Source organism: Drosophila erecta, unplaced genomic scaffold (genome assembly GCF_003286155.1).
Source record: "Drosophila erecta strain 14021-0224.00,06,07 unplaced genomic scaffold, DereRS2 tig00000021-arrow-pilon, whole genome shotgun sequence".
NCBI classification, from domain to species: domain Eukaryota; kingdom Metazoa; phylum Arthropoda; class Insecta; order Diptera; family Drosophilidae; genus Drosophila; species Drosophila erecta.
Window position 1 is genome coordinate 2,421,378 of NW_020825198.1, and position 17,960 is coordinate 2,439,337.

A 17,960-nucleotide genomic window follows, 5' to 3' on the forward strand; every position below is an offset into this window, starting at 1 on the left:
ATACACACATATACATTTTGCTGGCTATTCGCTAATCGGCTTAGGGCAGCCACCATGCGACCGCAATAACAACAACAGCAATGTGCTCCATGCAATATTTAATCACATTAGTTGATGGGGTAACGGGCATGTACGCAACAATTTACAACTTGCATTAATTATACGTCTGGTTCGACAATGAAGCCTCTAACTTCCCTCTCTAACTCTTTGTCCATTCTTATTTGCAGGGGCCACCCGTTGATAATAAATTATTAATGCATCTGCTGGGAAGGCTCTGCACGGCTGTCCTTGGCAGCAAATCCAGTTGCAACATCGGTGAGTGACGGGCGGCAATCACAAAAAGGACTTGCAGCAGTTGCTTTTGCTGTTGCTGTTGCAACAATGGCCAGTGGCAATAATGAAACTGCGCCGCTCTACTGCGGCAGCGGCATGGATAATTTTCACACAAGGTAAGCGACTTTCACCAATGTCACGATCAAGGCCAAGAGGCTTTTCCACCAGTCATGGCGACAACAATACCATAAACCAACGGCTGGGGGACAAGAGTGGCAACATCATAGCCATTAGCTGCTGGGGGCAAGGAAATCGTTCAGAAATCGATTATCGCCCCATTTTGGGGGAGCTTCAATTTTGATTTGCTATACAATTTTCTCGGGCGATTAAACGACGAAGCAGAACGAAAACAAAAAAACAGATTTGTCAACAGCAAGGTCAACAATTGATGGCTAAAATCAATTTAATTGACCGTATCCTACGGGCCATCCAAGTGGCCATCTGCTGCACCCATAAAAAAGTGAATCCGGGCTGCGAGTATTTATACATTCGTTGCATGCCAAACGGTCGTAAAACCCCGAGATGATGATTAAAGCGGTCCTAAAAACTTTATGGCGGTGTAGGAAATTAAATTGCTGTAATTTACGCCGAGTCACCATTCTTCAAATTTCATACATATAAGCGATAATAAATAGTTAAGCCAATTGGCGAATAAACCTATCAATGTTGTGCATTTGCCATGATTAGGCTTCTATTAAAGTGACGCTGCTGATCATATCATATCGATATCTAAGCACTATGATTATCTTGCAGGAAATTTTATTGAATATAAAATATATAATTATAATGGTAACACAATACGTTTATTGCCATGTTTTTGTGTTCGCCATGGCTTCAAAGCACCACACATATTCAATTAAATTATTTCGTTGTTTTAATCAAGTATTTTTGCAATAAACTAAGCTGATTAATGGGCCATACACAAATGCCTAGTTTATTACGTCGTTTTTTCTCCTCTTGCTTCCATAAATTAAGAACATAATACAAACTGCAAGTAAATCATTGGTAATCATCTATTTGCCATGATGAAGCGGTGCTCCGTGCGAACTGCGAATTATTCACTCTACGGTTGCAAAACAGCCACTGTGGGTCGCCATTCAGACCAGCACCTTTAGTTTTAATTAAAGCCAGTCTGACCAGCGCCAGTGGTAATGGCCATAAAGTGCCGGCCACAGGTTCAGCACCCCAGAATGCGATGCCGCATTCGCTTTAATTAAAGGTGGAAGCTGGACTTTGAAAGATGACTGTATGGCAATTAGATGTGTAGCCAGAACACTTGGCCATTTACTTTTGTGTCTAAGACGTGCCAAATTGCCAGCGGAGGCGACACTTGACGCTGTCACGCCCCAGACAGAAACAGACACCCCCAAAAGCTCCCACGGAGCCGTCTCCAGGCGCCACTCAAGCGGCAAGGGAACACCAGAACTCAGAACTCAGAGCGCCAGAACACCCGAAAAAAGCATACAATTCAAACGGCAATGTGTCACACACTGACACATCGAAGGAGAACCCTTTCCCTGGCGGCAACGTGACGTATACGCAATATAAGCGGCAAAGCGAAGAAGGCCTTAAAGGCTAAGGAAAAACCGCAGCAAAACACGCACAAAACAAGCAATTAACATAAATAATAAAGAACGCACAAAGAAGGCTCTCCGTTGCCAAAGAGAACGTGCAAACCAAAAGAATAAAAAACACCAAAAAACACTAAAATACCCTAAAATGCCCTAAAAACCGAAGACCCAAAAAATGTGTAAAATGGCTTTTGGAAAATATTTAATTTTCCCAATGCATGTTAGCTTTTTGCGGCCGTGTACCCGCCGAACAAATGAAACAAATAGGCACACGTCGGCTGGCATTTGATGGTAAAGGCTTCTCATGCTGATGGACAGGATACAGGAAATATAAACGAAGTGAGGTGTGTTTACGTGTCCCGAAAACAGCGAAATTGAAACGCTTTCCGAATGCCGGCGACACATTTTGGCGGCACAACCCTTGTTTTGTCCAACGCCCCGCTCCTGGGGAATTTACAACTCCATTCATCAAACTCACAAAAACTTTGCCTGTTGTACGGACTTGGGTTCGTCGTCGCAGGATTGCACCTTGGTAAAAATCCAGACTCCCAGCCATCCCTGAGTCTAATTTATGGCCTTTGATAATCCATGTTGATGAATGGCGGCAACGACGACAACGTCGACGACATGAATGAAGTCCTGGAATTGTTTTGGGTCGGGATGGCATCCAGGTGGAGGGTACTGGCTCAAAATTTATTGGCCCGGAAATCAGGCATAGTTAGCTGTCGAAATGAAACCCAAAAACCGAGAAAACTAGGCAAAACAAACCTTGGTATACTGGAAAATTCACATCACAATGAAATCGATATCAAAGTACCTAAAATAGCTTAGGATTTTCAGCTTTAACATTTCTAAAATGTATAAAATAAATATAAAAGTATGAAATCATTTCTCCTTTTCCTTTTAGACACGTTTTAGTATACCCCTTTGATGCACTAATTTCTCTCTGTGTAATCTAGGGGATACCTGTTTTTTTCAATAAAGACATCAGTTCAGAGTCGAGAGTTCTTTGCCAAGTTGGACATAGTTTTTCTTCTCTAGCTGTCAAAAATAATAGAGACATTTTCCTCCCCTTCAACTGATTGCATGGCCGTTGCAAAAAGTTTATTCAGTTGGCTTGGAAAAATTTGGTTCGCAAACAAATTAATATGAACTGGCAAGCATTTTCCGTGCAAAAATCCATGTAGAGTGGAATGGAAATTCAGCCAGGATTGCATAAGACCACCTGCAGTGTGGGTAACACGACTAAAAAGTTGCCCACAAATTTGGCTTAGATTCTCCAATAAAACTGTCGTTCGGTCAGGAATCCCCTTTTTGTTTCGAGTGAATGGGGAATTTTCACGAAAGCAATAAACAATTTAACTAAAGTCCTGACACGGACAGGACCAGCAGGACGCACACGTGTCACTCTATTTGGAGAGCTCGGAGTATATTAGACATTTTTTCCTACCAGTCAGCCGCAGGAGTTGCATCCTGCAGGCGTTAAAGTGTCGTGTTTGTGGGTCTCGCCTCGCACTTTCCTATATAAATTTTATGCTAAGTCTAATTTGTTGGCTGCAACTTGCACAAAGGCAAAAAATAAACAGGGCGAAATGCCGAAAGCCAAAGCCAAAGCCAAACCCAACCGAAACCGTTGAGGGCTGCCTCGCTTTTTTCCTGCGCCAAATTCCCTAAAACTTTGCCCAGAAATTTGAATCCTGCTCCTGGGCTTTTCCTGCTCCACCTTTTTTAGCCTCAAAGCGCTCGCCGAAAACTAAACAAAAGCTGGTAAAATGTTTATCCCAGAAAGGGGCGGCGTGGGCGTGGCTGGCTTAAGCCCTAGGCACCAGAGAGTTTATTGCCTCACTGCTGCAAACGCTGCTGTTTGGCAAGTCAACGGAAATGGCTGTTGGTTGGTTTTATTGCCTACTTTGCCAGGGGAAAGCGGCCTAGACATGGAAGTAACAAATTGGTTAAGGCTAACTAGAGCATAATAACAGAAACATAATTTGGGAAATGCCTGCCACTCACCCACAACATTTCGATTTGTGTCTTTATTACACTTCTGTGCTTGACTGTCTTATAGCTCTTATATCTTTGTGGAGAGTTGGGAAATTGTCTAAAAATAGAACTTGTAGGAAAGAATGTCGCACTATTAGTTGGTTTTACACGGAATTTTGATGGTTTATTGGGTTTAGCACATCGTTGAAATATTGTCCTTTAAATTTGAGAGTTAAGCTCACAGCTAATCCCATATTTTCTCCATTCTCTTTTAGCTACAAAAACATGCATGGCTATGTGTCGCTGGTGGTCTGCATCCTGGGCACCATCGCGAATACCTTGAATATCATTGTGCTAACCCGACGCGAGATGCGCTCCCCCACGAATGCCATACTCACGGGTCTGGCCGTGGCCGACCTGGCAGTTATGCTGGAATATATACCCTACACCATACACGACTATATACTAACGGACAGCCTGCCGCGGGAGGAGAAGCTCAGCTACAGCTGGGCGTGCTTCATCAAGTTCCACTCCATTTTCGCACAGGTGCTGCACACCATCTCCATTTGGCTGACGGTGACGCTGGCTGTTTGGCGCTATATAGCGGTGGGTTATCCCCAGAAGAATCGCGTGTGGTGCGGCATGAGAACCACCATAATAACGATAACTACCGCGTATGTGGTGTGTGTTCTGGTGGTATCGCCGTCGCTGTATTTGATCACGGCTATTACCGAGTATGTGGATCAGTTGGATGCGAATGGCAAGGTGATGAACTCCATTCCCATGACCCAGTATGTAATTGATTACCGTTATGAGATACTGAGTGCCAGGGCGGCTGCCCTGAATGCCACGCCCACTAGTGCGCCACCTAACGAAACAGTGTGGTTGAATGGGAGCTCGTTGCTGACATCGACAACCACCTCGGCACCACCCACTCCATCGCCAGTGGTGCGAAATGTTACGGTCTATAGGCTGTACCACAGCGATTTGGCATTGCATAACGCCTCGCTGCAAAATGCCACGTTTCTCATATACAGTGTAGTGATTAAACTGATACCCTGTATAGCACTCACCATTCTGTCAGTGCGACTAATCCTGGCCTTATTGGAGGCCAAGCAGCGGAGGAAGAAGCTCACCAGCAAGCCGGCTACTCCGGCTGCCAGTAATGGAACCAAATCGGCGGCGAATGGAAAAGGCACGGATAGGCCCAGAAAAAATAGCAAAACTTTGGAAAAGGAAAAGCAGACGGATCGCACCACGAGGATGCTTCTGGCGGTGCTACTCCTCTTCCTCATCACTGAATTTCCACAAGGGATTATGGGTCTGCTGAATGCCGTTCTCGGAGATGTCTTCTATCTGCAGTGCTACCTAAAACTGAGTAAGTAATCACGTTTAAAATTGATTGGGCCAAATAAAGCCATATTAAAGCCATATTAAAGCCATATTCAACGGATCCCCTTTCGCTTAAAAGGTAATAACGCAATGTCTTGACCTCCTCCCACCCACCAGGTGACCTAATGGATATTTTGGCCTTGATCAACTCCAGCATCAATTTCATTCTGTACTGCTCCATGAGCAAGCAGTTCCGCACCACATTCACGCTGCTCTTTCGTCCGAAATTCCTGGACAAGTGGCTGCCGGTGGCGCAGGACGAGATGGCAGCTGCTCGAGCAGAGCGCTCTGCGGTGGCGCCTGTCCTCGAAAAGGGACGACAGCAGCCGCAGGTGGTGATGGCCAGCACGACCACCAACATCACACAGGTGACAAATCTGTAGCACAGGAGGAGTCGTGGTCGCCGAACTTTGCTCAGTCGCCTGCTGAGTGTCCTGAAACGTGGCAGAAGGCGCTCCTCCGGCGGAGGGGGCGTGGCAGGAGGCGGTGGTCCTTTGGCCGGGAACGATGCGGTGGAACCAGCATTCCAGGCCATCGTTGTGGTGGTGGACAAAGCGAGCGGGGCCACGGAGAACCAGCTGTGCACCGCAGAACAAGCTCGAATTGTGACGTAGTAACCCTGATAGTATATTATATGCCTAGTTATCCTTGTAAAATAAACTAGTTGTGTAAGAGCCCAGATAAACACGAGTTATGCGCATACTTTGGTGAGAAATCGTAAAACCCGTACAGTAATAATAATAAAACGCTGGTTCATCACTCATACACACCATTTGACTTCACTCTATTCCCCATTCACAGTCAAGTAGAAGCTGTAAAAATGCTGTGCATAAACTAGCTCGGATAAACTACAGCTGTGGTCGAAATAATAGTATCATTGGGTTGCTTTCAAAAAACTTAAAACAAACATAGATAAGTGGTAAAAATATATATAGTTTTGTAAAATGTTTCGTATATCTATCTTGATATTTAACTAACACAATGCAGCAACTTTCGCTTACTTGCCAGTTAGAAAATGTTTTATTTTCTCCACTTGACCCAATTGTGCGCAGCTGTACAGCTTTTCGGCATGAATCAAGTCAAATATAGTAAACTTTTGCATCTTTCCACTTTGATCCCATGCGTTTTCATGTTGATTTCATTCGCATAAAGTATGCAAAACACGTGCTCACTCAAAACTACGAATTTTCGTCAACGATTTGAGCAGAATATTTGCCAGTTGTTGTACATAAAATATACACACATATATGTCCGTATCTTTAATAATGGCAATTATGTCTTAGAAATTTTGACCTGATATTGATGCAACCATTGGAAAAATAACAGGCAGTTGCAGTGAGGTGCGTAGGAGAATGAAATACTTTCTGGATTATATTATGGGAAATCGGAATTTGGGCTGTGAATGAAATTATAGTTAAACGCACTTAAACGCACTTGGGAATTCACACCCGATTCATGGGTTTGATGAATTTATGGGAAATAATTTAAGGCAGTCACTGCAGCTGACCGAATAATCCAATGAAACATTGCATAAACATTTGCATTTTTTCCACTCTTGGGAAAATTGTAATTGCAATCGCTTAAGCCCCTCGCCGAATGACAAATGGCCAGCGATCGCATAAATTGTGGTGATTGAAGTATTTGCACTTGAGCCCCGACAAATATTTTCAATCTCGTTAATAATAAACACATAAATCAAACTACAAATAAGTACATGTGAATACACCAGATATATGTAACTATGTGTTGCTTAAACAACGATTAAATTAGCTGCTAAACTAATAGAAACTATATTAAATTAAATAAATTACATTAAAAAGTTGCCACTTTGCTTACTGAAAGTAAGCATAAATAATAGATTAATTGTTGTTTGTTATGCCTATTTAAATTGACGGATAAGTGTGATTTAAGCTACTCAATTAACGAATCGAGAGCCACAAAAAGGATTATTAGCGCGTAATTAAGTTTTTATATAACTAAAAAGATTTAAATCGAATTGAAAAGCTCACTGATTGGTATTTGAATTAAGCAAAAGCTAAACATAATAAAATTAAATTGAACACACCAAAGTTGTTTCATTACAAGCGACATAATAATACCCGTTACTCATAGAGTAAAAGGGTATACTAGATTCTTTGAAAAGTATGTAACAGTCAGAAGGAATCGTTTCCGACTATATAAAGTATTTATATTCTTGATCACGATCAAGACCCGAGTTGAACTAGCCATGTCCGTCTGTCTGTATGAACGCCTCGATCTCAGGAACTACAAAAGCTAGAATGTTCAGGTTAAATTCATATAAGAAATTGAGATTCGAAATTCAAATAATGTCCCAAGGCTGAAGCTCTAAAGTCCATAACTCAACTTATCTTAAACGGAATTTGAAGTGGCATACCTCTAAATGTTTTTGGAGCAATTCTCTAAAAATGTGATGTGATGACCGTCAAATTGCCAGCTTTAAAATCAGGAATGTATTTAAACATGTATGTTATGTGATTTTGCAGTATTATTTAATTTATTTTATAATTACACTTTTTGAACACTTTAAAATAAAAAACAAAAATAAACACTTTACAATGGGAAATTTCACTCTAATTATGAGGAATTGCCTTTATTTTAACACACCAAGATGTAAAAATTTCAATAAATTTATGCACAGAAAATACCACCCAAAAAAAATGGAACATAAAAAAAAGAACGCGTTGAATTAAATTAAATCATTTAAATTGGATATCAAAATTCGCCGCAAACAACAAACACTATTTGCGGCGAATTTCGCATCATTGCCAACACACCTGCATTTATGCACGGCGAAGTAGGAGCACGGCGGATTTAAAACACAGCGAACTTGTCGCATCGAGACACACACACACATGAAAACGCGCGTCACCCGCTTGAATGCCTAAATTAAAAACCGTAAATTCGAATATTATATTGCATTTTGCGTTGGCACGTTATTACTAACATACTAACTAGCCGACAATGCATTCATTTTAAGTAGAATAACTCCTTTTCGATGTTTTTTTAACATCAAATTGGCAGCTGCCACTTTCTGAAGCTCACACACACACACGTGTGCACCGAAGCACGTGGCTTTTCACTTCTTGCAGGGTCTTTAATTACTCAAAATCGAAACAGAGAGATTGATTGAACAGAGCGATAAAGATTACTTAGTATTAACACAAGTTTTAACTAATTCCGAACGCTTTTAGTTTAATTAAACTTATTGAAACACGTGACGCGAAAAAGCAACCGTCTGAGAAATGCGCAGCTAAGAACTGGCAGGTAACGGCGTACTTAGAGGAAAGGAAGAAAATGGAATAAGCGACGATCCAACGCTCTCTTTTTGCTCTCTTTCGCTCTGATCATGTAAACTACTGGAAAATAGAGAACTATGCAATTTTACATAGATAATTGTATGTAAACTAGAAATGCATATAAAATAATATCATTCTAATGTGTTATAAAGTAAATTATCTTTGTAAAATTGCATAGTTTCAATAAGTTTAATTAAACTAAAAGCGGTCGGAATTTTTATTTTAAAGTGTAATGGAAACTTTTATATTGTAAAGTGTTTATATTTGTTTTTTATTTTAAAGTGTTCAAAAAGGAAAATTTTTTGTTGTAAAGTGTTTATATTAGTGTTTTTTTTTTTTTAAGTGTTCAAAAAGGGAAAAGTAAAATTTTCTATTGTAAAGTGTTCATTTGGCAATATGAAAAAAAATTAAGAAATATCCTAAGGCTGAAGTTCTAAACTCCATTACTCAACTTATGTTAATCGGATTTTGAAGCGGCATACCTCTAAATGCTTCTGGCGCAATTCTCTAAAAATTTGATTACACAATATCTACCGAAATTCCAGAAAATGTTGAAATTTCCTGTTTGCACTTTCACTAGCTGAGTAACGGGTATCTAATGGTCGGGGAACATCTTTCTAGCATTCTATCTTGTTCTTAAATAATTTATGCAAGTTTTTAATTATTTTGTAATATAGGCCAATAAAGTGAGCAACAAACTCCTCTTTGAAACATATTTTAGCAAAGTTGAATTTGCATTAGCCAGAAAATACGGCGCACCGCAGGGAAAAGTTCACACAAATGCATAGAAGGAAAGGGAATCTAAAACAATAAGCATGAGAAATGGGCCACAAAACTTTATGGCCCAAACGAACAGGGAAAACGTGGCAGGAGTTCGGCGAAAGATGAGAAATGCCTGCTGCCAACTTTTCATAGTTCCGAGTAGTTGTGCAAAATAAATAAATAGATTACTTTAGATTGCACTAGCGCTGATAAGCCATGGAAATTGCTGTCTAAAAGACAAGTTAGTTGCGGTCAAGACTCGTGACTTGTAACATTTTATTTGGCTTGAAGTTAGCAAACCGCGTTCAGCGGAAAATTCCCAGTAACTTTCTAGTTAAAATTAAAAGAGAGCAAGCCAAGTTGAACGGGTTCGCTAAGGATAATCATCTTTTGACGCCCCTCATTATCTGTAAGTATCGCAACCCAACCCAACTTGATTTCCGCCCTTTTGCTTATTGAATTAGAAGCCATTTAAAGGTTGTTCCCTTTTAATCTGCTAATTAACTCAATTGACGCCTACCTGGGCTTACTTTTACCCAATTATATGCCTACCCCTTTGAGGCCTGCTTTTCTGCCTGCCGATAAGTTTCAAATTTTGAAATTAATGCCCCATTTTGACAGCTACAATTGGCCACGCTTTTATTACCACCATTGTTTATTTGGGCGTGCTCAATTAAATATGAATCGCAACTTGGCCCTGAATACCAGGCCATAAAATGCAGCGGTGCGGGACCAGATTGCGGCACTCATAAACACATTTTATCGAAGGCAGTTAGGCCAAAAACATAGCGATGGCCCAAACTTTGGCCATTATTCGAACGTGCTGCGACTGGAGAAGAACGGCAGACGATTGCAGGCAATCCGTGCCGTGCAACATACACACACACACCCATGAAAAAGGGCAAACTTTGAACCGCCTTTAAATGGTCTTGAATGCCCTTGAATTGATTCCGTATTCCCCTTCATAGACAAATTATATACTAATTTAGTAATGCTTCTTGTCATATGTTCACCTGTGGAGTATACGCAACGTGGGCTTGGAAACTTGGTCGGCTGCTGCTTGTGCTTCAAACTTTCCATATGAAAAATTGATTGAAAAACTTTGCACAAGCGAACTGCCCCTCAAAGGGCTGGAGCCCCAAATCCTCCACCTGCTTTGCTGCACTTGTTGGTGTTGAGTGGTAAAAGGAAATTCCTGGTAGCTACCCATCCCATCGGGCAGCACAGTGCCATGGCAACCGAGTGCTCTCCCTTTTCGGGAAGTGGCGCATGCAATCTGTAGTCTCCTCCTCTATTCTCTATTCTTCACTTAAACGGTGGCCAAAAGGGAGCTGCCAGGGTAGGCCCCTAGAACCCATCCGCCTCGAAGCCCCTCACCCACGCCCATTTGCATAATGGATTTGACTACAATTAGCTGGCAACTGCCAGTTGCTTCTGCCAATGACATGACTTCAAACTGGCCCAGTCCGGACTCGAATGCAGCTGCGCTGGCTGTATCTTATATCTTTTGGTATGAAACGTAGTAGAATTGCAGTTTTTTTCGTATAATTTTTCATATGTGCCTTAAAATATTCAGAGTGAGCTCGAAAGTCCAAACGATTTACTGCATACTTTCGGACACTTGGTATCCCAGATATTCATATCTCATCTGGTAGTTGAATATTAAATTTGAATCGCCGAGTCCCTAAATTAATCATGAGCAATTTCCCGCTTTATGTAACCATGAGTTGCCAGCACTGAGCCACACAGCCGTGAACTTGGTTCATCCGAGCCCAAGGGGCTGACAGCAGCAGTCCTCCTGGAACATTGCATCATTGCAGCTTCCCTTCAGTTCACTCGAAATACGAAATACGTATGAAAATGGTAATGGAAATACCAGTGCGAGTGCGGCCCAACCAAAACACGACTTCTGTGTGCATGTCTCCCAAGGCCTTTAACCCTTTGCAGGGGTACGCTGCATTAATACCTGCCACCGTGCCCCTAATTGCAGCCGCTTTAAAATACTTTTCGTGCCACTTAACCGAGGACGGGGGATTGTGGAGCCTCGGCAGCTTCTGCAGCCACTGTTGCCATTTCGGTGCCTTTGCCCATCCCGCAGATGCAGCTACTGCGCATCTAATGAGGCTCATTAACGTAATTACGTCATGTTGGCAATAACTGGCAAAAATCCCTGCCTCTTGATTACCACGATGATGAGGGATTGTGTGTGCACACACTCCATTGCTTGCCACAGGGATGTGTAATCTGTACGATGCCAAAAGCAGCATGTTTATTAATATCTGCGGAGCGAAATTCAAGGGAGTGGCCACAGATTAGCAGCTAATTTATGAAGTTACTTCTGCGAATCACTATTACATACTATTATTCAGAGGGTAAAATTGCAGGCCACTTTTGGCAGGTATTCGTTACCTACTTAAGAAGTTTCCACCCCAAATATGGCAATAAATAACAATGAAAAGGAAAAAAAAATACATACATAGTTAGAAACTTATGTTCAATAGTTGAATATTTGGCTAGTTCTGGGCCCAGCAAACTCTTACTACCACGCAAATCACTGAACGAAAAGTGATTTCCCAAATGCACTTTTCATCGAATCGAAACCCAGACTCATTTCTGAGTTGAAAACTGATCCGATTTGATGGAGAAATAGGAGCGACGGCAATTAATCTAATGGCAGGCGTATAACAGAGCCTAATGCATTCCTAAATAATTCACGTGGAAATCAGCTTAAGGTTCTAGTCCGCCGGCTATTTCGCAGAAACTGGAAAATAACATACTTAGGGATATTCAATCTTTGTCAAATTATTGCAGCGGGACAGCAGCAGCAGATGGGCCAAAACCCTGTCTGGGTGAAACTCAGCTTACATATAATTGCATTTCCGGCCAGCCAAGAATTTTTCAAAGATAATGTCTTTGCCGTTTTCCGAACGGAGCTTTCATGTAACTGTCAATTGTCAGAAGCTGTAGTTGGTGGGATTTTCTCTCGGTCAGCAGATTTGTGTCTTGAGATTTAACGCCACGCTCGAGCGACTTAAAAGCTCCCCAGATGCATCAGCTTAAAAAATTTCTTAAAGTCCGTTTTGGAATTGCGAAGGTCATGCAAACAGATAACTTTCAATAAAAATAACACATACGAAAATACACAAATTTTGAATTTAATAATTGCCTAAATGACCTCAAACGAGAGCATTCCGAAAACAATTTCCCAATTTGCAGGAATAAAATCCCCAAAAAATATTGTAGCGTAAACAATTGTTTTCCTACAAATCAATAAACATAAATTTCAGCTTTTATGATGTTTAACATTTTTAGGAAACTTATGGATACTTTATTATGTTACAAATACAAAGTTGTTGAACCTGTCCTAACTTCTTTGTTCAAAGTCAGAAATTTGTGACCCGGAAAATTGATTTAAGCCTACACCAAAATGAATCCATTTTTTAACGTTGCTTTTAAGACAAATAACCGCGTGCTTGAACCCGAAATAAATTCATTTTCGAAGACAATTTAACCTTTCAATTAATTTTGCTTCCTCCTCGGTAATTAATTTTCCCGTATGGAGGCTCAAGTGTCGCGCTCGACTTACCTAAATGCCATTTCATTACCTGTGTTCATCCGTCGAGAAACGAAATGAAACATGAGCACGGAAAAAATGCCTCGCTGCCCGCTTGAAATTTATGGCGACCTCTACGAAACGGCTGCACGAAGTGGCCGAAAATGTTTGATGTAAATAATTAACAAGACCTGAGAGATTTCGAGTACGAGCTGGGGATTTCTGCCCCATAGAGCGCTCTATCAAAGTGGCCAAATGTTGCTGGCTTTATGGACCATGGCCCAGTGAGGGAAGCGGGCAAAAAGACGGCCAGGAATTAACTGTGGTAATTGAGCGAAATTGCTCCAAATAAAATGGCCAAAACTCCTGAGCCTTTTTGTTGGCTTAAACTAGCGTCGGAAGTGCGCGCACATAAATTAGCCAGAATGCTGCCATGTTCTAGCCAACTCTTCACGAAATGCCCAAAAAAAGTACATAAAGTGTACTGTTTCGCTTGATGCAAGTCAATGTTCGTGCAGATTTTGAATAATAAATGAATACCCGCAACAGCTTGAAAGTTTATTAATAGTTAATTAATACAATTAGTTGACGCTCTCCGTTACTCGATTAAATTTTGATCAAATGAATTAGGCACCGAAAATGTTTAATATTTAAAGCCCCTTTCCGATTCGATGTATCATCGAAAGGCTCAATTTCTTGGCAACCAAATGGAGCGACTCACTTCAACAGCTTTAACTCACCATCAATGCTCCGGTCTCCATACCAATAGCCAACTTTTGGCACATCAAAGCTATTGCCCTAAACCACATTTAAAATAATTGCTGCTCACCTCTTTGAACCTATCGCAAATATACTGTCATTTGACTGGTTTAGTTTAATTTGGCATGATACTTGATACGTACTAGAAACCATGACCTCGTAACCATGGCTAAAAATATTTAAGGCGGTAACGAGGAAAGAAAATATGTATATGTGGCAGGAAATTTATACAAAAAGTGGAGACTAGCCGGAAAATGTCAAAGAAATAAAATGAGATAAAGAAAGAGTCGAGAGCAGCTACAATTTCAAAATTTGATATGATTGGATTATTTGCTCTTACCAGCTTATTGTTTCCCTCTTGACAACTTATACTATTTGTCTGACAGTTTTTTGATGCCAATGCAATTCTGTGTCAAACGTTGAATCTTCACCATGCACTTCACCTTTATTTGTTCGGCAAGGAGAAATCATTATTTTTCCAGCATTTTTCCTGCATTTTTCCTGCCGCGTGGGGCCAATCTATAAGGCTGGAAAATCAGCTTGCCACTACTCGAGACCACTCGTGTTCCCGTCTCAATTTGCATAAATCGAGCAACAGGCTGCAGGGGAAGATTCAACAAACAGGCAGCAGCCAAAAGCCAGCAACAAAGCCATCAAACCAGCGTCATTTTTAACACCTGGCAAGAAGCCGAACAACTCAGTCAGTGCAACACACATGCAGGTGAATGATTGCAGAGCAAGAAAAATGATCACAGCAATGAAAAATGCAACAATATATTTCAGAAGCTGAAGTTTTATTATTATATTTACTGCATACTGCATACATTTTGACACATCGCCCACGAAGTTTATAAATATTCCCCCATTTTCAAAAGATAAGTATTCATTTTCGCAGTGCACACTCGTTATGGTTATATGGAGATGGTTTGTTGCCACTTATGTCGGTGGTGTGAAAATTTGTTCGACATTTTGCGACTCAGAATCAGCCATCTGGCGGGTGCTCAACTTTAAGTGCTCGAACATAGAAAACATATTCAAGCTGCATAAAGAGAAACAACTATGGCGTCTGTTAGCAAAGTTAGTTAGTTTTGCAGCGGAATATTCTTCAAACTTTTTACTCACTTCCGCCGCTGGCAAAACAAGGCGTCAAGTACGAAACACCCTTAATTAATCTGCTCGGATCGAAGAAAAAAATAAAAGTTAAGAAAACACTGGCCAAGTATTCCGCTTTGGCTTCTGCAATTGACTGGCGAGCTAAGTAAAACTTAAACTTTTCTTGGCCTTTGCAATTTTTAAATTAATTATGCAAGGTGCTGCGGGGCGTATGTGTAACAATTAACTGGCATAATTAAAACGATGCTGTCATGACAACAGCCAGCCATCTGAACGTGGCTGAAAAAACGTAAGCTTCAAAGTTTTCACTTAGCTCCTAAGTGCCATTAGAGAGATTTTCCAGCCAAGGACTCTTGGTGGCGTGCGCTGAATATTACGCATACGCCGCATATGACGCGGGCAATTTGCCAAAATACGCTTGCATGTGGAAAAAAGAGCACACAAAAAGGATGTACGTTAGTGTAAGGTTCACTTTGGTGCACTTTGTTCGTATAATTGGAGATCCGTAATTTCCTCATTTAATCTGCTGCTCTTACTCTTTGCTAAGCAATTGGCCTGATGGTGTCACTAAAAAAGTAATAGTGTATATTGTTGGGAAAACAATTATGATCGCGGAATACGTTTTGTAGAGCATTCGCCTTGTGACCTGCACTCTAGGATATTTCCGCTTGCCGTAACGACAACGATACCCTTGAGATGATAGTAGCCCAAAAAATGTTCCAAAAAGAAGAAGCGTTGAAATGAAATCCGTGCTATAGCCTAGATGAAGCAGCCCACGCTCTCCCACTTTCGACATCACCACCAGTGGTAGTGGTTCGTTGACATTTCAATCGCCTTAAGTTGTCGTGGACTTGGCTACCCGTTTTCCCTTTTATCTGCTTGTTGGTTTTTTTAAGCGGCTGCAGCGCGGCCTTAAACAATATGCATAGATTGGAAGTGGCCGATAGAGAGCTGACAGCTATTGGCCTTTTATTGCATAATCCGCGGAGCGGTTGCCATGACCTCGATCATGTCGGACTGGACGGGATTTGGGCTCTGGTGACCGATAAGGGATTTACGCTGGAAAGCCCAAATTTGCATAACAACTTCCGCTGTTTTTGTGTCCGTTTATTTGCATTGCGTCCGATTTTGTCATTAGCTGGTCTCTGTGTTTGCTCACCTGTTAAGCTCGTTGATTGCGGGCTATAAATGGGTTTTGGTGTGCAATCTTGTTTTGTGTGATGCCAAAAAGGGAATAAAGTGCTTAATAGCTGCAAAAACCCACATATGCACGTCATTTATTGTTCAATGGCATTCATTCTGTATTTTACATCTCACGTACATTTTTTACCACAAACAAATTCTGATTTTTTTAACATCAAAATCTGCTTTAAGCCAATAATTGTAGATAACGAACTCCACAGTTTTGAATACATTTGATTTGAAATTAGTCCTTGGGGCGCCATAAATAATGATTGCGTTGGGCTCAGACTGCAAACAGGTATAAATAAAGCACAACAAGCAAACCTATTAGCATAAACCACTTGGCAGATAATCGCACCTTAAGCTGACTCCCAACGAAATGCAATAACATAAAAAAAGGCAGAAGGAGCAAATGAAAACAATGCCGAGTCCTTGAACTTGGTGTTCGTGTTGGGAATTTCGTTTACTGCCAATTGCTAGATAGTGATGGTAGGAGTACTTCCTTGCTTAAGGTTAAAGTTAAAGGTACCTAATAAACGTGCTTATAATAAATACTACTTATTAATAAAAGAGTCCAATGTGTAAGTGCTTATTAACGTACGGGTAATGATATGATATATATCAGCACTTAGTGTAAATCGTGAGTACAACGTACCTTGCCTCAGATCCTTCCCATCACTGCTACTTTCTAGGCAGATGGTGCGCGGTGGATGTGGCAATAAAAGTTGGCCACCGCTTGGTCGTGAGATTTACTGCTGACTAAAGGACACGCAAAGCCTGTGTTTGCATGTCCACTCCAACGGTTTGCTGCAGTTTGCTCGGATATCTTCCGCTTTTCCACCTGCCACTTTCCGCGATTTCCGCGCTGGACCAGCAGAAAAACGAGGAAGGAATAACGAGGAACTAGCGCTGCAAGTTAGCAGAAGGGTGGAAGTTGAGACAAGAAAAGGAAAATTAAAAACGTTCGGATTGCTGGAAGGTCCTTTGGCGAAGTCAATGTGTCAGGTGTCATCGGACGGGTCTTAATTAAACTGCATGCCAGGGCTTACCTCTTACCAGGAAAACCAGAAGTTGGTCATTAGTTGGGCCAAACTATTTCGCCTAAGGAGACGCGGAAATTCGCAGCGCCCACACTGCGCATACTTAATATCAATTAACTGTCAGTAAAAGCAACTGCAGCAGCTGCAGAGCTGCAGAGCAAAGTGATTATAATTAAAACTTCTGGTACGGGCCAGCTAATTAGGAGAAACTTGGCCAAAACATGCATTCTATTAGCTGCAGTCCACGGCCGGGAAACGGGGGATTGGAAAACTTTTCCGCTCAGGCGGAGGACAAAGTATCTCAAAACTTGTCTGCCGCCGGCGTGTGCCCAAAATCAATTGAGAATTAATTAGGCGACAGACCAAAACTCTGATGCTGGCGGCATTTTTCAGCAATTATGCAGCAGGTGAACGCAGACGAAACGAATGGATGAATGTGCCCTGGCTTTCCTCAGTGTCGGCGGTTGAAGGTTGGGGGTTTCTGTAATTCGATTATTCCAAACGAACACGAATTGAAGAGTCTCCTTACATGGTACTCACAAATTAATTATCTCAGTATTGTAGCACACTTAATACTGGCCAAATCCCAGCCGAAGTCGGGGCTTGAGGCTTCATTGGTTTCGTTCATTTATATCCATCGGCAGCTGCTTGTGTTTAAAGGACCATTAATTTGCATAAAATTCCCATAAAGTGCACTCGATGAGTAAGAAACTGTTGAGCAGATTCAGTCCCAGGATTACAGGGAAAGCGCGAAAGTCCCTCAATTGAATCATCATTAAACATTCAGTCTTTTGCACGAAAATCCCAGAAATTTGCATTCACATTTCGCCAAATGGCTGACAACTATGCACGAAAATGTTCCCTTCTGTTTGGTCTACTGAATAAATTCAAAAGTCTGCTAGCTTTTGCCACAACTGCCCTCTGCCAACTTACTTTGCGCCCAGAGAATATCTTTAAA

General features: G+C 41.4%; 1 protein-coding gene across 1 annotated transcript; it reads left to right on the forward strand.

The window, feature by feature from the left end:
• The first annotated feature begins 269 nt into the window (after positions 1 to 269).
• LOC6546534 (sex peptide receptor) lies at positions 270 to 5,804 on the forward strand. The gene is made up of 3 exons (XM_001971232.3): positions 270 to 449; positions 4,160 to 5,262; positions 5,394 to 5,804. Exons 1-3 carry the CDS (start codon positions 382 to 384, stop codon positions 5,657 to 5,659), a joined length of 1,437 nt encoding a protein of 478 aa, XP_001971268.3. The 5' UTR covers positions 270 to 381; the 3' UTR covers positions 5,660 to 5,804.
• Positions 5,805 to 17,960: the final 12,156 nt, after the last annotated feature.

Coding starts and splice junctions, on each gene's coding strand:
- LOC6546534 (XM_001971232.3), top strand. CDS start 382: ATGGCCAGTGGCAATAATGAAACTGCGCCGCTCTACTGCGGCAGCGGC. Junction 450..4,159: donor ATGGATAATTTTCACACAAG/GTAAGCGACTTT, acceptor ATTCTCTTTTAG/CTACAAAAACATGCATGGCT. Junction 5,263..5,393: donor GCAGTGCTACCTAAAACTGA/GTAAGTAATCAC, acceptor CCCACCCACCAG/GTGACCTAATGGATATTTTG.